At 40.9% G+C, this 20,755-nt stretch overlaps 1 protein-coding gene across 1 annotated transcript; it reads left to right on the top strand.

Moving 5' to 3' along the window:
• The first annotated feature begins 104 nt into the window (after positions 1–104).
• Positions 105–19,184, top strand: KICS2 (KICSTOR subunit 2). Its single transcript, XM_045464996.1, has 3 exons — positions 105–339; positions 6,338–6,623; positions 17,937–19,184. The coding sequence occupies exons 1-3, from the start codon at positions 105–107 to the stop codon at positions 18,751–18,753; spliced, it is 1,338 nt and encodes a 445-aa protein (XP_045320952.1). The 3' UTR covers positions 18,754–19,184.
• The last annotated feature ends 1,571 nt before the right edge of the window (positions 19,185–20,755 follow it).

Raw genomic sequence — 20,755 nt, 5'->3', positions numbered from 1 at the left:
GCTTGCGGCGTTCGCGCGCACGCACGCTTGTGCGCACGTTCCCTGAGAACCCGGAAGTGCGAGGGAGAGGAGAGCCACGTGGGTGGAGCTGGATCGCAGCTCGCATGGGGGAGTCTATCCCGCTGGCCGCCCCGGTCCCGGTGGAACAGGCGGTGCTGGAGACGTTCTTCTCTCACCTGGGTATCTTCTCTTACGACAAGGCCAAGGACAATGTGGACAAGGAGCGAGAGGCCAACAAGAGCGCGGGGGGCAGCTGGCTGTCGCTGCTGGCGGCCTTGGCCCACCTGGCCGCGGCCGAGAAGGTCTATCACAGCCTCACCTACCTGGGGCAAAAACTAGGTACCTCCGCCCCGCCCCCCGTGCCCTTTGAGGAGGAAGGAAAGGGGGTCTATTCCCCGATCGGCAGTGGCTTGGGTTCCCTGTCTCTGTCACTTCTAGCCTCAGGCTCAACTTGGCACTCCCAATTCTCCCACCGTTCCCTTCCTTCCCTCGGCTTCCACAAACCCCGCCCACTGGCCTCTGCTGCTGTTAGATTGGCCGCCCGGGTGGATGCTCTTTGCAGGGCTGTGCCACAAACCGATGGGTGTATCCGTTTTGCTCAGTGCATGGATTGGTGCCATAAATGAGAAGTTAAGCAAACTGTGTGTCTTCACTCTTCTGATCAGTGACACTGTGGCCAGAGGAGGAAAACTTGCCAACACAACCTAGTTATAATTAATGAACACTTTTATCCGGCCTCTTAAGGTTAAGGCCCCTGCGAGTTGCAGATGGAGTCCTACCCCCTCTTCCTAGGCTCTCAATAAATATTTAATGAATGAGGAAATGAATACTGGACAGGAAAGGCAAGAAATATGCCTAACACTAGCAAGAGGGGACTTACGGGGGAAATGGTAAACACTCTTACTCCGTCATAAATCTTGCCCCTGAAAATAAGATGCAAGAGAAACTGATTTTCACTACAGAAACAATTAGTATGAGTAGATCAGGAGGACATAAAATATGTGAAAGCCAAAGGCTATGCATACAAAATATTATGGCTTACAATTATCAGCAATAAATACTATAAATCCCAGAGCTTTCAAAGTTGTGTTTTAGTATTTTGGCCTATGTTTACACCCTTTCATTATCAGAAAGCACAGGGTTGGGTATGAGTGAAGAACACGTATATACAATGTAGAATAGAAAGGTAAAATTGAGTGCAGATTCCATTTTGATTGTTAACCCCTAGTTTCCTTACATTTCCTGAAAGTGGCCATGTACATACGGCTGTCAGTAAACACCCAAGGGGTAGGGCTTTCTCAGATCTTAACTTCTGCCTTAGCTGTTCAGGTAATGACTTGTTATTTAGTATGTTGACGTATTGGCAAAAACTGGTCAGATAGATTCACCTTGTGTGTTTTTTCCACCCCTTTTTACAGTGGTACTTCTCACAAATTTGCAGTTGATGTTGCAGTATTATTATTCCCCTTTCTACAGATTGGCAGATTGTTTGTGCTCACTGGAATACCTGCTTTTGAAGTGTCAGATTGTGTTCTTATCCATGTGATTTATAAAAAATTGGCATATGTATTCTACTTTAAATCTACCTTGTATATACAGTTGACCCTTGAGCATTAGGGGCTTGAACTGCCTGGGTCCACTAATACACGGATTTTTTCCATAAATACAATACAGTAAATGTATTTTCTCATCCTTTATGATTTTAACATTGTCTCTTCTCTAGTTTATTATAATACAATACATAATACTGTATATATATATATACAATATATATACGTACAAATAGATGTACAAATATAACATACAAAATGTGTTAATCTACTGTTTATGTTATCAGTAAGGCCTCCAGTCAATAATAACCTATTAGTAATTAAGTTTTTGGGGAGCCAAAAGGTATACTTGGATTTTCGACTGTGTTGGGGGAGGTCAACACCCTCCTCTGTCACCCCCAGCTCTGTTCAAAGGTCAACTGTATTTAGAAATGCAGAGGATTCTGGCTGTAAAATTGAAAGTGGGTAATTTTCTGGCAGTTTTCGTTATTTTTAGATTCCCCCACTTCATGAAGAATGGTAATTGACCCCAGTGCCATGATTCTTTTTAAAGCTCATGTATGAGAATTTTATAAAACCCATGGACTTGTATATGGAAAATATACGTGTAATACAATTTTGCATATAATCTGAGAGGGTTCAGTGGATTTCCTAAAGCCTATTTATGGACCCCAGCTTAAAAATCTGTTATTCTAGTTTAAGTTGTATGTGTCTGGTTGGTTTTTGGTAAACAGAACTAGCTGCCTGTGTGTAAGAGCATGTGTGAGACCATCACTGTCCCTGACTTGGTTCTTTGCAATGGCCCTTATTATGTAAAGTGACTAGTTCTGCACGGACGCCCAGCTTGCATGCATGAACCTGAAGGCTGCACCTTGAAACTGACCCAGGAGCAATTTACACTATGAAACGTGCCCTGGCATGGTTCAGACTCCCAGGTGATCTGTCACTTTTGAGTAAATGTTCTGAAAATGGCATGTTTAACCTCAATGCCTCATAACTTATTCCCATGTGTAGTAATTGTAGGTTCCAGATTTAAAATTTTAACTTTGCAGATATCTTACGTTTTTTTCAACGTTTATTTATTTTTGGGACAGAGAGAGACAGAGCATGAACGGGGGAGGGGCAGAGAGAGAGGGAGACACAGAATCGGAAACAGGCTCCAGGCTCTGAGCCATCAGCCCAGAGCCTGACGCGGGGCTCGAACTCACGGACCGCGAGATCGTGACCTGGCTGAAGTCGGACGCTTAACCGACTGCGCCACCCAGGCACCCCTATCTTACGGTTTTTTGATACTGAGAGTGTTTGTGATAACGTGCTTACAATATGATTTTGTGATTATTCTGTTGACTCCATTTTCTTAAAACCTTGGGGGAAAATTTTTGTGTTGCCACTTAGACATTCCCATGTTTTTCAAATACTTTGCTAATTAGAATGTTTGTATGGTTTTCTTTAAAAAGCAAAACAAAAAGTTTTATGTGTATTTTTAAACATTTAAAACATGGTTCAAAAAAGTGAGTCTTTCTGACTTCACTCTCACGACTAGTGTTCATCAGAGACCTTAGCAGAGAATCCTGTTTATTCATGCACATGTCAGCAAACACTATAGGCAAAGGACAGGCCTGACAGGGAGCCTTCTGTTCCTGTATTGGCTCAGTTCTGAAAAACTTTGGGTGGAGTCCTTCCTTATCCTGGAGCTTTCTCTTTCCTTTGAGGGGAGAATATACCTGTTTGGGAATGGCTTAAAATATGCCATCTCAATGCCTTTGGAGGATTTTAGGTCATACTTTTCTCCCTTTGGTTTCATTACGAGAGGGTTTCCTCAACCTCTGGCTGTTGGAATTTAGCATGGTAGAAAATGCCTTAACTTGAGAACTGATGTTTACAAATTATCATTAACAAGAAGCTGTGGAACAAAATACTCAATTAGATATTTTACATACTCCTTTAATATATTTGTTATGTGAAATTTTATCATGTGAGATGGACCACTGAAATCTTGAGAAATAATGAGGATTCAATACATAGAGCCTTCTAGAAATAATTCAAAATAACTGTATTTTGTAAGTTCAAAAAATTGAAAAGAGGAAGGTGTCTGATGTCTCTGATTCCTTGTTTCCCAGTGTGAAGGAAGGCCCGTCCCCACTGGATATTCCTTACCAGGATAGTCAACAATAGGATTGTGCTCCTGAGAGATTGGAGAACAGAGACCTGTTTAAAAGAAATGCTTTGGTGGTCTCTCCCTTCCTTATAGTGTCCCTTGGTTTTACATATTAGTGATGGTGTTTATTGATAAGCTTTTCACAGTATTTTTGTATTTATGTGGTGTTTCCACTCCCTCAAATAAGGGTAATCTGACAAAGGAAGGTATCCCTTTTTCACCAAGGCCACGCTGTTTAACAGCGAGGTGAGTACAGTTGAAATCACCTAGCTATCTTTCAAATAGATGCTATTCTTTTTTACAGTACGTGAAGCTCCCAATTTACCATAGAGTTTTAGAAGCTCACTTAGATAGTGGTTAGAGTTTTCTTACATCAGGTATGAATGGAAGGGAAGGGGATTATGGTGGTGGAGTATGTGCTTTGCTCCCGGCACATTACATACCAAATGTTATTTCATTTTGTCTTCTTAGCAACTCTGTTACTAGCTGCGTGTTAAAAAACAACAACGAAGGCTCAGAGTGGCTAAGTCATTTGCACATCACACAGCTTATAAATTCGGAAGCTGAAAGTTGGAACTAAGTCAGACTTCCAGGGCTTTTAGATTTTTTTTTAAAAGATTTTGTTTTTAAGTAATCTGTACACCCTACATGGGACTTGGACTCACAATCCTGAGATCAAGAGTCACACACTCCACTGACTGAGTCAGCCCAGGGATTTTGCTTGGTACTCTATTGCCTTCCTCAGCTAGGAGATTTTTTTCCTGAACTTGGACACAGAGGTCTATTTATTCCATACTGTCGCATCACAAAATCTGCCAAGTTAGACTGAATACAGGCAGGGAAGGAAGGCAAACCCTTCAGGGTACAGTCCTGTGTGGGATGTTAGTGCTGGGGTCAATCCACCTGTACTGCATAGTTTTTGCCGCTTTTAGCAGGAGGAATGATTTGAATGCTAGTCAGTTTGTTTAGGCAGTATATTGAAGAAAACATTTTTTAAGTATTAGTAGTTTATGGAATAGTAGGAAGGTGACAAAACTTCTGGGTTTGCCCAGGGCTGACGGGGTTCCCAGGACATGGGACTAAGGGTTTTCCGAGAAGCCAGACCTTGAGTGCCAAGACTCGGAAAGTCATGGAAAAACTGGGACAAGGTGGTCACAGTAGTAGGAGGGGATGTAAGATTCATTTCTTGAAACATAAATGGGGCCCTAAACTAAAAACAGCATTGTGAGATGTTTCATTTATTAAGGGGATAGTTTACAAATCCCTTGATACATAATTTTCACTCCTAATTGATATGTTTAGAATAGTGATAAATTTCTTCATTAAACTCTTTTGTGTGTATCAATAGAAAATTTAAACTGTCACCCATTTCTGAGGGTTTTATATATTCCTGAGAATTAGTGTTTTAAACTTGCCCTATTTCTTTTCATTTTCCTAATGTCTTACCTGTGACCCTTTAGTGGGGTGCAGAATTGCTTAAGAAAACATCTATGAAGCTGAAGCTGGCTCTATAATTATTAGAAATAGAGCTCATCATGCATTAATACAGAAGTAAGGAAATGCTGTCTGTGCCACTTGATTCTTTTTAACTATTGAAAAGGATGTATTTGGTCTTTTTTTTTTTTTTCTTTCTGATTTGCTTTGGAACCCCTGAATTACACCAGCAGTTATTTATAATTGCTTCCTGCTCTTAATAATTCACAGCATGGTGCTTATTTTGTTATAACCTATAGTGTCAACCTTGTCAAGAGTACTAAAGATTTCAGGGCACCTGGCTGGTTCAGTGTGTGACTCTTGATCTTGGGGTCATGAGTTCAAGCCCCATGTTGGGCATAGAGATTTTTTTTTAATTTTTAATGTTTATTTACTTTTGAGACAGAGAGAGACAGAGCATGAGTGGGGTAGGGGGAGAGAGAGGAGACACAGAATCTGAAGCAGGCGCCAGGCTCTGAGCTGTCAGCACAGAGCCCAATGCAGGGCTCGCACTCATGGACCATGAGATCATGACCCGAGCCAAAGTTGGAAGGTCAACTGACTGAGCCACCCAGGCACCCCAGGCATAGAGATTATTTTAACAAAAGGACTAAAGGTTTTCTTTTTTCCCCTGGGGCCCCAGTAGTCTGTGTTCTTGTGTAAGGGAGATACACATATGTGTATTTTCCATTTTCTGGTATGGCTTAAAAGGTAAGGTTCAAAGGAATATGCAACTCTAATGCAGAAATAAAATTTCCTGATTTATCAGGAATAACAACAGTGTTTTCCGACCGGGTATTCTTTTTTGTTTTAAATATATTTATGTGGAAGGAGGGCTATTTAGATCCAGGTTGATGTCACTTACTAGGTCAATTATCCTCTGAAATAAATGTGAATCCTCATTGAACCGGGGTGGGGGAGAATCGGTACATGGGTAAGGAAATCATACACAGGTGCATTGCCACACTAATGAGTTGTACCAGGCATTCTTTCTTCTTCCTCGGTGAAATTACGAGTCGCAAAATATTTGAATTGGCGGCTGGTGATAACTTACTGAGCTCAGTAGGCTCCACTCCTTTCCGTGTGGATGCTGGGAGAGCTTTTGTCCTGCTTTCTCTTCCTTACTTGTCATATGCTAATGTCATTTGCCTACCAGGGGGCCAGTCCTTCTTCAGCAGGAAGGATTCCATCCGCACCATCTACACTTCCCTGCACAACGAGCTGAAGAAGGTGGTGACTGGCCGCGGTGCACTAGGTGGGACCGCCCCTCACGTGGAAGAACTGCTTTCCCACCTGTCAGAGCAGCTCTGCTTCTTCGTTCAGGCTCGGATGGAGATCGCAGACTTCTACGAGAAGATGTACACCCTCAGCCCGCAGAAGTTCATCAATGCTGAAGAGCTCGTTGGCCTCTTGGACACCATCCTCAAGAAGTACAGCTCCAGGTGAGTGTAGGTGAGGAGGGAGGGAGGGACAGGCGTGGCAGCGTCTCCCTCCCATCAGACGAGGTCTTTCCCCCACACTCGTGAAACCCTGTCGTTAAGTAACCGTGAAGCGGAGAAGTAGTCGTTTTACGTTTTATACGTATTAATTAAGCACCAGGTGTACCTTAGGTGCCTTCTTTAGGCTTCATTAAACACCATGCCGGGTGGATACTTCTCCAAACAATGACCAAAGACCAAGAGTGGAGAAATCCTTAAAAGATGTATTATAACTGATTTTGCTGCTTATAAAAGAGTTCACACGAGCGAATTGTGTATAAAATAATGTGACTTCTTAACAAACCATTATTCAAATAAATGTCCCTTTCAAAGTAATCACCTTGGTGAGTCATCCACTCATTCCTGCGATGTAACCATTACTTAACATGTGTTGGAAACTCCTTTATAATTGCTTTCAGTGCCTGTGGCATAATTTTGGTTTTGTTTTTAACTTCCTTAGTGGAGACAGGCATCTGTACTTTTGAGGAAGGCATACTTGAACTTTTTTGATAGTCAAAAAGCTATTTGTAGCCAACTTAATTTTTTTTTTTTTAAAGACATTGATCAGCTGGAAAACCTGTCTTTGAAGGCAATTGCTACTTTAAAAAAAAAAAAAATGAGCCTGGCTACATGTAATGTATTGCTCACTTCCTACCCAAAAAGCAATACCCAAGGAATTTGAGAAGCATTGTGTATTATTATTCAACTGTAGAAAGGAATGGAGTACTGATACATGCTACGACATGGATGAATCTTGAGTAATTACGCTATGTGAAAGAAACCAGTCACAAAAGATCACATAGTGTATCGCTCTGCTTATAGGAAATGTCCAGAATAGGCAAAGTCATAGACACAGAATGTAGCTTACAAATTTATAGACACAGAAAATGGTTGTCAGGGGTCAGAGGGGAAGGTGGGAATGGGGAGTGACTGCTAATGGATATTGAGTTCCCTTTTGGGGGCCATGAGACTCTTCTAAAATTAGATAGTGGTCATGGTTGCACAACTCTGATTAAACCATTGAATCCTATACCTTAAAAGAGCGTATTTTGGGATGGTTGGGCGACTCAGTCGGTTAAGCATCCGACTTCGGATCAGGACATGATCTCACAGTTCGTGGGCTTGAGCCCCACATCAGGCTCTGTGCTGACAGCTTAGAGCCTGGAGCCTGCTTTGGATTCTGTGTCTCCCTGTCCCCCTGTCTTCCCCTACTTGTGCTCTTTCTCTGTCTCTCAAACATGAATAAATGTTAAAAAAAGTTTTTTAACCAGTGTATTTTTTTTGTATATGAATTAAATAGCAAAGCTATTATTAAAAAAACAAAACAAAAACAATGATTTCATAGCATCATGAGTTTGAGCCCCATGTCAGCCATGCTGACAGTGTGGACCCTGCTTGGGATTCTCCCCCCCCCCCCACCCCCAATCTCTCTCTCTCTCCCTCTCTGCCCCTCCCTTGTTCTCCCTCAAAATAAATAAATAAACTTAAAAAAAAAAACAAAACCATGCAATGAACACACAAATATCTTTTCCCTGGACTCATATTATTAAAACATCACCATGTTTGTTTTATCTCTCTCTCTATAAAATTTTATTTACCACCCCCCCCCCCCCCGCATTGTTTGGAAGTTATATCATCATGACACTTTAACCCCAAATACTCAGATTGTATTTTCTGAGAACTATACAAAACTGTAGCATAGTTTTCTCAGGAAATTCAGCACTGATTTTCTACCATCTGCAATAAATAGTCCATATTCAGATCTCTCCAATTGTCTCCAAAATGTCTTCCAGTTATTTTTTATCGTCATGTATTTTCTGTTTTATGACATTTAAAATTTTTGTTTTATTTTTAGTAGGCAATACATTAATATGGCTCAAAATTTATAAAGTACAAAAGAATACATAGTGAAATGTGCCCCTCTCCTTCATCTAATTCTTTTCCTAAAAGGCAATGAATGTTGTCAACAAGTTCTTCCTACCCTTCTAGAGAGATAGTCCATGCATATAAAAATACACATTTTCTTTTTTTAAACAAATTTTACATGTTAACAAATTTTCTGTTTGGAAATACTTTATTTCTTCCTAAAACCTGATTTGTACTTTTTTAAATAAAATAGTTTTTTGAAATCCAAAAACAAAAGTACAGTTGGAGATAATGATTCTCAAGGGGAAGAGATCTCACGCGGTGATTCCCGAATGCTAATGTGAAAGTGGTTTGCTGAACCATTTGGGAAGTTTAAGAAAACAAACCATACCTGGGCCTCCCCACTACTTACCCCAAGAAGGTAAGATTTAATGATTTTGGACTCGTTGCCCAGAAACTTATGTTTTAAAAGTTCCCTGTGATACTGAAAATAGTCTACATGAAAAAATTGTTTGGATAAACCAGAGAAAGTTGCCAACACTGGGATATACTAGTACTGAACCTTAACAGAGTGTGTGTGTGTGTGTGTGTGTGTGTGTGTGTGTGTCTGTCTGTCTGTCTCCTAGGAGTGGTTATTACTATTTACCTATTTTCATTTTTATTTTATTAGATTTGTGATCTATCATCTTTTCAAAAAGTATTTATTTATTTATTTATTTATGTATTTATTTAGAGAGGTGGGGGGAAGGGGCAGAGAGAGAGAGGGAGAGAGAGAATCCTAAGCTGGCTCTGCACTGTCAGCACAGAGCCCGATGTGGGGCTCAAACGCACCAACCATGAGATCGTGACTAGAGCCCAAATCAAGAGTTGGAGAGGACTCAACTGACCGAGCCACCCAGGTGCCCCAAGATTTGTGCTCTTTGAACCTTCTTTGAAACATTCCACTTCCCAGAGCTTTGAGAATTTCTTCCATCTCCTGCAAAAGTCCAGCTTTCATTCTTGAAACTCTTAGGGCAGTACTTGGCTGTACCCCTCATCTTTCTGAGTGGACACAGATGGAATCTGATGGATCTGGGTTGCAGTGTCACTTAGGGTCAAGGTGTTTTCATCCACAGTCTCCATCTTCCATCCGTGCTGCCTTTATCTAATTAGTAGGGAGTTACTGATTATAGATACATCCTAGCCTGAAAATTATCTCATTTAGAAGCCTTGGGTTACGTTTGAACAACATAAATTCCTTGGTTAAGAAATTCTGCAAAGTTGAAATTCTGTATAATATGGTGATTTTGGGAGGGAAATAGAATTATTCTAGGTATAAGTTTAGCATGCTTTGCCCTTTGCCAGGATAATATCCATTTTTCTGTAGACCTTTTGATTTGACATCTGTGCCACACAAAACACATTTCTTTCATGGTTCCATTGTTCTAGAGAAATAATTCATGTTTTGGTGTTCTGTTGTATTGAAAGAGTTAATCCTTTTCCCAAAAGACCCCGTTTATCTTTCAGGGAATGTTTATTTGTCCCAATATATCTGATTCATGTCAGAACGCTTATAAAATATTGTGTGAATCTTTTATCTTTCCAATGATGAAATGCTTTTGTATTAAAAAATTAACAAGCATGATGTATATCATAGAGTCTAAACCTCTGGCCCTGATTTGAGATGCAGATCCTGTGTGAGTTATTGCAAGGTCCAGTCTACTTTCAGAGACAAATGAGAAGGATATTTTGTTTCTTTTCTTTGGAAGTCGGTTGTGTTCAGAGTAGAAAAGTGTTAAAGGTTTCCTTTTTTGGTGAACTTATTACAGTATTAAGCAAATGTAAATTATTCCTTCAGAATCACAGTCAGTTATGATGCTGCATTTCAAGTTGAATAATTAACATGAATCATATGAGTTTTTATTTGTGTGCCCTTTAGAAGGAAAAATATGAATTTAGCTCATGCAGGATCAGGATGTCTACTGATGAAGTTTTGGGGTGGTAATGTGGGTTCGTGGGATCCGGAGCCAATGACCCAGAAAGAATTCTTGAAGATGTCTTTGATGCAAAAGATGATGTTATTAAAGCATGTGGAGAGGACCCATGGGCAGGAAGAGCTTCATTGGGATGGTGACGGGTAACTCGTTATACACCCTTAGGTTGGGAGGGGGTCAGGGATAGAGTATGTCTCTACGGAATTTTGGAAGCAAGGTTTCCAGGACCTTGAGGGGCTAGCTGTTGCTAGGGAAATGCCACTTATTACCATTTAATAAAACCTCAGTCATGAGACCCTTTAGATGTATATCGGGACCATAAGCTTAGAGTATGATTGCCAGCATATATCTTGAGGCAGTTGAGATAAAGGAAGTTGACTTACAGGATCCTCGAGGTTGGGATAATGTTAAACTAAGGTTCTCTTGAACCTTGAGGCAGCTGAGCTCCTAAAGGGAGGTCGCTCTGCTGGTCTCAAGGACTTGTCAATGGACCAGAGGCAGTAAGGGAATTTAACTTTTCATTTGCCTTAGTTTCCCACATCACTATGGCAAGCACTTCAACCCCTTTCCTTTGTTCTTGGACAGCCAGGAGTGTCTGGGGAATATCATACATATTCCACCCTGGGGTGGGGGGTGGGGGCAGTGTGTGTCAGCCTATATTTTGCCCTCAGCTTGCCCCAAGCTTCCTCATCACTACTATTCCTTGAATATTTTTGAGGCAAGGTAGAACTTGTTTTGTTTTTTTTCCCAAGGAAGCGTCAGTGGAATATTTTTTGATTCTGTGGAATTCATTTTGAATTTACTTACCTGTGTTAAACAGTGCGCATAAAAGAAGATTCTGGCTAATTTTTCTGTTTCATAGTTAAAATAAAACTAGAAGATAGGTTATAACTGCAAAATATTTACTCTCCTAAATCAAGAGTATAATTTTAAGAAGTAATTCTTTCAAAGAAGTAAGCAATTATTTATGCATTCTAGACTGCTTTAAAAAAATCCCTCCTGTGGCAGTAGTAATATATCATTAAGTGACTTACATCCTTTAATTATTATCTTACAGTTAGATGTTAAGGAACTTTTTTTTTGAAGAGTTTCCTTTTAAGTAACCTCTACACACAACATGGGGCTCAAACGCATAACCTCAAGATCAAGAGTCACATACTCTACCAACAGAACCAGCCAGGTGCCCCAGAGAACATTTTTTTAAATTGAATTACATAAAATTTTTGTTTACATTTTAGGGAGCACATTTTTTTTTATCTGAATGCTTCAGATGACAGGATTCTCACCAAGAGCAGAACTGTGATTTATTTAGGCCTTGCACCCTTTTTCCTTCAAAAAAAGATTTGTGATGATAAGTGAAATTAACTGTTGGTTGTGTGTGTATCATTCAACAAGCTGACTTTTCACTCACTGAAAATTTCATGAACAGAACCACAGTGCAGTTTCTGTGGGACACATTCTACCCTAGGCATTCAACACGCCTTGATTTTAACAGTGAGGACTACTGGCCTTCTGTGATCTTGCCCCAGTCTCTCTTTTCAAATTCATATATGTCCCATCAAATGCCTTAAATTGTCCCCAAACTTTTAGTAAAAAGGAAGAAGCTTCAACGAGAATTCTTTGCGGATTTTAAGCAGAAGCCAAAAAACATTCCATAATCTAATGTATTCCTGATAAGTATTTGCTATTTCCTACCCTGGTCCCTTATTTGTTTTGCCTGGCATGTCCTTGAACTCCGAGGGGAAGAACATATCGAGGGGAAAAACATACCGGTTCCTTCTACCCTTCTAAATTCTCAGCAGGGGGCCCTTTACAAAAGACAAATTAACATGAGGAAAACAGGGGCGCCTGGGTGGCGCAGTCGGTTAAGCCTCCGACTTCAGCCAGGTCACGATCTCGCGGTCCGTGAGTTCGAGCCCCGCGTCGGGCTCTGGGCTGATGGCTCAGAGCCTGGAGCCTGTTTCCGATTCTGTGTCTCCCTCTCTCTCTGCCCCTCCCCCGTTCATGCTCTGTTTCTCTCTCTGTCCCAAAAATAAATAAAAAAAAAAAACGTTGAAAAAAAAAAAATTAAAAAAAAAAAAACATGAGGAAAACATACCAGTGTATTTAATGTAAGTTTTACGTGGCAGGGAGCCTTCATAAAATAATGAAGACCCAAGGAAGCTGTGAAACGTGTGTTTTCATGGTACATTTTGTTATAAAACAAGATTCAGCTGAGTACATTTGAAGATGTAAGAGTTGTTGGGAGATGTGCTAGGACAAAAAAGGGAAGGAGCCAAGAGTAGAAGGCTGGGGCAACCAGCAAGGCCTGTTCTTTCAGATTCCTCTCTGTGTCCCTGGTCTTTGGAGGTAAGGATGCTCCTTTGCTTAGGGTAGGGGGAGGGCACCTCTCACTTGAGGGTTTTATGACCTGCTTCAGGGGAGGGTCAGGAAGTCTTTCCTGCACATATTCCTCAAACTTATTCAGCTTAAAATAGTCAGTATACCAAGATGCCATATCTTGGGGTAGTATGTTCTGAACCCCGTCATACTGCATCATGTATCAGTTGCTATTGCCACAATCATTCTGTATAACAGACCGTCCTAAAATTCACACTTACAGGCTTGTGAGTCTACTGGAAGTTGGCCCGACAGGCCCGGCTTAGCAGGGTGGCTCTGCTTAACACTGTTGGTCTCACTGGGCTTGCCTTATTACTGTCAGCTTTGGGCTTAGTCTGCTCCACATGTACGCGTTCATTCTGAGCCCGAGGTTAGCGGGGAGGCAGCTACACAGTGGCTATGGCCCAAGTGCAAAAGAACAAGCCCAGCCAAGCTCATTTGAAGCCTTTGCTTGCATCACATCTGTTAACATGTGTTTCCTTTCACCAAAGCAAGTCACGTGGCCCAGGCCATAGTCCAGGGATGGGAAAGTGCACTCTGCCTCTGGCGGGAAGACTTGCAGAGGGTGTGGAATCGGAGGCGATTAAGAATGGGGCCAGAGGGGCACTTGGGTGGCTCAGTCGGTTGAGCATCTGACTCTTGGTTTGGGCTCAGGTTGTGATCTCATGGTTTGTGAGTTTGACCCCATATGGAGCTCCACGCTGACAGTGCAGAGCCTGGAATTCTCTCTCTCTCTTCTTCTCTCTCTAAATAAACTTAAAAAAAATAAATAAATAAAAGAATGGGGCCAGAAATGTAAGCCCGCACCTTTACCTGGCTAAATCCTACCTGCTCTTTAAGCTTCATGGCTCAATTCAAATTCTGTCTCCCTTATGGGCTGCATAATCTTTCAACCAAAAGAAACTGCTTTTTCTAAAATCTCATTTTATTTTGTATCTCTCATAAGAGATGTATTACTTCCTGCTTGTATCGATTTATAAGTACCTCCTTCTACCATGGAAAGTCCTATAAGGCAGACCTTTGGCTAATGCATCTTGATATCTTCAATGTATTTGTATCTAAAAACTAGTAGAAGTTTTTTTTTTTTAATTTTTTGTTTAATTTGAGAGAGAGAGAACGTGGGGGGGGGGAGGAACAGAGAGAGAGAGAGAGAGAGAGAGAGAGAGAATCTTAAGCAAGCTTCGTGCTCAGTGCAGAGCCTGATGCAGGACTCGATCTTACAACTATTAAATCATGACCTAAGGCGAACTCAAGAGTTGGATGCTCAACTGAGCCACCCAGAAGCCCCACTAGTAAAAGTTTTAAATGAGAAGAGATTATAGATTTTTGTTCATTATGGTAAAATATACATACTATAAAATTTACTATTTTTTTAAATTAAAAAAAATTTTTTTAATATTTATCTATTTTTGAGAGAGAGAGAGAGAAAGTGTGAGCAGGGGAGGGGCAGAGAGAGGGAGACACAGAATCTGAAGCAGGCTCCAGGCTCTGAGCTGTCAACACAGAGCCTGACGTGGGGTTTGAACCCACAAACCATGAGATCACGACCCAAGCCAAAGACGCTTAACTGACTGAGCCACACAGGTGCCCTTGAAATTTACCATTTTAAAATGTATATAGTTCTGTGGCATTCAGTACGTTCACACTGTGCTACAGATTGTTTTTAATCATTTTAATCTGACTCCTCACATGCATGGGACTTGCATACTTCTTTTGGAAGGAATTCCTTGATGTGGATTTGTGAAGGAGAGAGTTCTCTCTTACCCGCTTTCTCTCTGTCCCCACTCCCTTTCTCTCTTTCTTTTTTGGCTTTTTTTAGAGCAGATGTTCTTTGCAAATAGTTGTCAATTTATTCTGTATTCAGACTCTTCCAACCTCGCTGCCATAGCTGAGGTATATATTTTGGATTACAACAATTTAACAGATCCCCCTATAGTGTGAGTTGTAAATAGGCATGAGGCACAGAACAGAATGGAAATGGGGAAATGATACATCATAATGCTAATCTCAAGGTCTTGGCAGAATAACATTAACATGACTTTTTGGCTCTTCTTAAGGATGAAAAATAGCTTCGAAATTCACATTCATCCTAATAAATGTTGAACATATAAACAGTTTTAGTTTATGTTTGTGGAAGAGCTTGTTCAGAATTCTTTCTGAAGATTAGTACAGAGAATTCATGTTCTTTCAGAGAGAATGTTGGATATAAATGATGATTTCCAATGAGGCAGAAAAATGGAGTATTGTTATTTGTGGTAGAATTTTCTTCAATCTCATACCGTTTTCCTATTATTGACAGTCTTTACTATGTTCTGAGTTCCTTGGCAAATTTTCTCGATACCCATGATTATAGAATCTTGTGATGTTTTAAGGTCATTAAGTGTCAAAGGGCCTAAAGGCTAAGGTGGTAGGAACATTTCTTACACTTCAAAGGTTTTGAGACATGCTATAGTGGGGTTGTGTGTGTGCATGTGTATTAGACTTTCTTAACGTTTACTTCAAGCATGTAATCTTTGGAGAGTCCAAATTAGTTAATTAATTATTAAGTATATGAGCTGGGGATTTGAAATCTGGTTTATCTCTCTGATTCCCCGCCCCCCCCCCCCGCCCCGCTTTTTTAAGTTTATTTATTTCTTTTGAGAGAGAGCACAAGCTGGGAAGGGGCAGAGAGGAGCCAAGCAGGCTCCACACTGTCAGCGAAGAGCCTGACATGTGGCTTGAACCCACGGACTGCAAGATCATGACCTGAGTGAGCTAAGATCAACAGTTGGATGCTTAACTGACTAAGCCACCCAGGCACCCCATCTTTCTGATTCTTTGAATGTATTATTAGACTAAAACCTTCCACTACCCATGTTTTAGCTTCCTTCTCTTGAAGGATATTGAAGGGAAAATACTGGCGATAGAAAAAAAAATAATGTGTGGTCATGTGAATAACTACATCCTACGTATCACATCAGTTTCTATCTTAAAATATCCAACCTAATATGGACTCTCTAATTTTTAATAATCCCTCTAAATAATGTTTAAATGGATTTTTTAAAACTCTAGGTCTATTTGTGATGATTTTTTTCCTTCATTTTTTTTTTTTTTCAACGTTTATTTATTTTTGGGACAGAGAGAGACAGAGCATGAACGGGGGAGGGGCAGAGAGAGAGGGAGACACAGAATCGGAAACAGGCTCCAGGCTCTGAGCCATCAGCCCAGAGCCTGACGCGGGGCTCGAACTCACGGACCGCGAGATCGTGACCTGGCTGAAGTCGGACGCTTAACCGACTGCGCCACCCAGGCGCCCCTCCTTCACTTTTTAATTGATAACCAGCATTTTCCTCTTCAACGGGGGCCAAGAGAGCCATATGAGAAGCCTCTGCCTTGTTGACAGTGAAGCAATTAACTTATGTGGGTTCAGGCCTGTAAATCATCTCCCATGGTGCCTGGGGCATAGGATATGCTCAGTAAATGCTAGATCTTGCCCACATATTTGAAATCAGGGTCACTTGCAGTTGCTTTGGATCTTTAGGAAGAGTATAAGGGCTTGGCGTTGGCTCCTGGAGAAGGAAAGAGCATCAGGCCAGAGAGACACTAATCACCCCCTGGGCATTTTTCAGAAGAAGACTGAGCAAGAAAGCTCTACATGGTCCATACAGAGAGGACCTTCCTTGCCATTGTTACAGAATTTTATTTAGATCACAAACAACAGAATCAATGAGGCAGAAAGTAAGATTCAAATCTTCACATAGTTGGTTTGCCATGTTTACTGAATCTCTGCTCTGTGCCATATGTTTTAGAGATAAAGGAGTGTAGGAAGTAGGCAGTGTTGACTTGTCCTCAGGGAGGAGCTCAAAGCAAAGGTGACCATGTGTCCCAGTTTGCCTGGCAAATTATGCAATGAAGCTACTAACGTGGAAGACAGGTATTAAGAAACAAGAAGAGTAAATTGGCTGACTAGTGTGGACGTGAACGGAGAAGACCTTTCCAAGGAAATGACTCTGAATAGGAAACCTGAAGCATCAGAAATAGGTATTGATGGGAAAGGGTCATGTTCTCACTTGCCTCAGGCTCTTCACACTTCGCCTTTTCCCCCTGTTCCTGAAGGGGACATACTCCCACTCCTCTCCCCTCCCGCTGCACAATATTACTGTTAACAAACCAAGTAGAAAAAATGTTTTACAAACAGCAGGTAGCAGTCCATGAGTCGTAAAGTTAATTTAGTGAGTAGTGATCCAATTTAAAACAAGTAAATATTGAAATATTAGATTTTTTTAAATTTAGCTACTACTTTGTTTTTAACTGTGACTAAAATATGAAGGAGGGGCGCCTGGGAGGCTCAGTCGGCTAAGCATCCGACTCTTGATTTTAGCTCAGGTCGTGATCTCATGGTTTGTGAGTTCGAACCCCATATTGAGCTCTGGGCTGACGGAATCCTGCTTCGGATTCTCTGTCTCCCTTTCTCTCTGCCGCTCCCCTGCTCGTGCTCTCTCTCTCAAAAGTAAATATACGTTAAATATGAAGGAAATTTGGGGACTAGGATTGAATAAGAGCTTACCTTCTGGAGTTACTATGGAGTTACCATAATACCTTGTGGAGTTACTATGCACATTAAGTAAGTTTATATGTGTTACGTACACATTTAAGATCTGTTTTAGTGACTTTTTCTTTTTACCTGTGCTTCTTTAGGACTACATCCTGAAAAAGAGGATGCCTTGTTTTGATATTTATGTGAGTTATATAATTCCCAGAATGAATAAAATAGGTTAGGAAAGAGGTACAGCTAATTTCATTTCTTTGTATTTGAAAGGAAGGGAACCATGACTCTCATGTTCTGTTTAAATGTCAGGCTATTTCCACAGGAGGATATGATGCTGACATAACTCTGAGACGGTGAAGTTATGTCAGAACAACTTTTTAAATAAATCGGCATGCAGCCCTTCAACCTTTCCTTCCCCTGCCCCCAAACATAATGTTACTTGTCTGGCCACAGTGTGTTGTTTTGAGGGTAGAAAATGTCAATGTGGAGTAACATTTCCACTTATTTCTATTAATTTCCCTTCCCCTTTAGATTTCACCACCCCATCCTCAGTCCTTTGGAAAGCAGTTTCCAGCTGGAAGTCGACGTCCTGAGTCATCTCCTGAAGGCCCAGGCTCAGGTCTCCGAGTGGAAGTTCCTCCCGTCTCTGGTGAACTTGCACAGTGCTCACACCAAGCTGCAGACTTGGGGCCAGATCTTTGAAAAGCAGCGGGAGACCAAGAAACATCTGTTTGGAGGGCAGTCTCAGAAGGCCGTTCAGCCCCCACACCTTTTCCTTTGGCTGATGAAACTCAAAAACATGCTTCTTGCCAAGTTTAGCTTTTACTTTCACGAGGCATTGAGCCGACAAACGACTCCTTCAGAAATGAAAACGCTGACTGCAAAAGCCAACCCAGACTTCTTTGGGAAGATTTCCAGCTTCATCAGGAAGTATGATGCTGCCAATGTATCCTTAATCTTTGACAACCGAGGTTCCGAGAGCTTTCAGGGTCACGGCTATCACCACCCCCATTCCTACAGAGAGGCCCCTAAGGGTGTGGACCAGTATCCAGCTGTGGTGTCTTTGCCCAGCGACAGGCCGGTCATGCACTGGCCCAATGTCATCATGATCATGACAGACCGCATGTCCGACCTGAACAGCTTGGAGAAAGTGGTCCACTTCTATGATGACAAAGTTCAGAGCACCTACTTCCTAACCCGCCCAGAACCTCACTTTACCATTGTTGTCATCTTTGAGTCAAAGAAATCTGAAAGAGACTCCCACTTTATTTCCTTCCTCAATGAGCTCTCACTTGCCCTTAAGAACCCCAAAGTTTTTGCAAGTCTGAAACCTGGCTCCAAAGGCTAGCAGGTGATTTGTGGGAAAGGTTTTCAAGACTGGAAATTGTGTTCTTAATTGCTCTAATGATCTACTGTGGTCTATGATTAGAGTTGCCATCCATTCATGCTTCTCCCAGAGCTAAATTAGAGACAGATCCTCCCTAATTGTGTCGCACACTTTATAAGCAATTAAGGCCAAGTGAATTAAGTATCCAAAGAGTAATCTTGGAAGTGATCATGACTACTGTGTATAACCGCGGTAGAGCAAACTACTTTCAGTACTTCCTCCTATTTTCCTGTATTGCACGTAGACTGAATATTTATTAGCCTTTGATTTTTCTTTCCACATGTTTTATGTTGTTCTAAACTTTCTGTTTTAATGCAATTCCAAATGCTTTCTCCTTTCCCTTCCTTCCGGGATGAGTAATTGGGATAAGATATGAAATGGCCTTTTCAGAATCAAGGACTGTACGTTTTCTATCTCATAAATTAGCAAAGTTAACATAAAATTATTTTATGATTCTCATCAACAAATTAATATTTTGGATGCCAAAGCTAGTGTCTTGGTGAAAAATAGCCATCAGTTATTGAAATTAAAGGTGAACCAGAGTGGTCCCATAACATCTGGTGTTTAACAGTTCAGAAGATCCGCAGAAACTTTAATAGTCATGGGCTCTTTTTTGGGGTGATCTACACACCTAACTGCATTTCTTCTTACCCTTGAAAAGTTTGAATTTTTCATTCTGTTTGAAAGTTAGCAGAAGCCATTACGTGGGGTTTCTTCATTCTTCAGTATATTATGTGCTTGGCTTTCTATCACCTTTCTGCTGAAAGGCACGTTCATGTTTGACTCCACTCTCTGCTTCCTCTTCGGCTGGAAAAGCATGTAGTCTTAGTTTTTCGTCCACTTTTAGACATTCATGAAACTCAGCCTGCTTTTATAATGTCAAAATGTTGGTCTTGATACCTTGTGCTTGCTAAAAATCACTTGTGTGTGCCAAAGACCTCTTCATAGTTGAATAATCAGATGAGTACTTAAGCACATCAGAACTTGAGTTTCATGCCTGTCTCCTCCAAATTATTTTTAGAAGCGGTGATGTCTCATAACACATGCCTCCTTCAGACTTTCCTTCCGCAGGTGTTCCTGGGGTAGTAGATGGACCCCTAAAGGTATAATGGGCCGTGGAGGACTTCACTTCTAGGTTATTGATTACAAATAAAAATAAACCACAAAGAGTAATTGAGTTGTTACTATCTGATAGTTCCTTCAAAACTTGTGTGTGACATAATCGGATCAGTCCTGTTTCTCACGATGGCACGGAGCCACGGTTTTACTGGGCCGCCACAGCAGGCAAGCTGGCAACATGGGCAGAGCCGCTCCCAGTCTGTGCCAGGAGGCCAGCCCACCTTGGTTGGGACTACCTGGTGGAAGGACCTACTGGCCCATTTCCTTTTCCTTTTCCTTTTCCTTTTCCTTTTCCTTTCCTTTCCTTTCCTTCTCTTTTCTTTCTTTTCTTTTTTCTTCTCTTCTCTTTTTTCTTTCTTTTCTTTTTCTTTTTTCAAAATAAAAGTCCTATGATTTATAAAAAGCCAGTTTGCTTTAAATAGAAAGTAGCGATTGACTCCTGGACTTTATTCACTCTGGCCATATAAAAATCCGCACAACACTGAACTTATATAAAAAACTGGAAACAATTAGAACTAAAAATTCAAATCATTTTTCTTCCCTTTTGTATTTTTCCGGGAAAGTGAAAAATGTTCCTTGGTGTTCACGTATTTTTTTTTTTTCTAGAAAAAAATCACCATTAGCCTTAATGAAATGATCCCCCATGTACCTAAAGAAATATGCTTCAGTGGAACTTGGAGAAGAGTGTAAATAAAACAGAAAATATGATATTTAAATAACCAGTCCTTGCCTGGGAAATGTATATTTCCTATGTATTTGAAATGTATATTTATTTTTAAACCTATTTTGGTTCAAGCCAAGAAACAAAGTGATTCTACTCTGAGACTTGTCCTCTAAAATCAGT

This window comes from Leopardus geoffroyi, chromosome B4 (genome assembly GCF_018350155.1).
Source record: "Leopardus geoffroyi isolate Oge1 chromosome B4, O.geoffroyi_Oge1_pat1.0, whole genome shotgun sequence".
Lineage (NCBI taxonomy): Eukaryota > Metazoa > Chordata > Mammalia > Carnivora > Felidae > Leopardus > Leopardus geoffroyi.
The sequence above is the reverse complement of the archived record's forward strand: the minus strand, read 5'-3'. Positions and strand labels throughout refer to the sequence as shown.

What these genes read in the sequence shown, in the direction of transcription:
- KICS2 (XM_045464996.1), top strand. Translation starts at nt 105, where the DNA reads ATGGGGGAGTCTATCCCGCTGGCCGCCCCGGTCCCGGTGGAACAGGCG. An exon ending in CTACCTGGGGCAAAAACTAG is followed by an intron (nt 340 to 6,337) that starts GTACCTCCGCCC and finishes TTTGCCTACCAG; the next exon opens with GGGGCCAGTCCTTCTTCAGC. An exon ending in CTCAAGAAGTACAGCTCCAG is followed by an intron (nt 6,624 to 17,936) that starts GTGAGTGTAGGT and finishes CTTCCCCTTTAG; the next exon opens with ATTTCACCACCCCATCCTCA.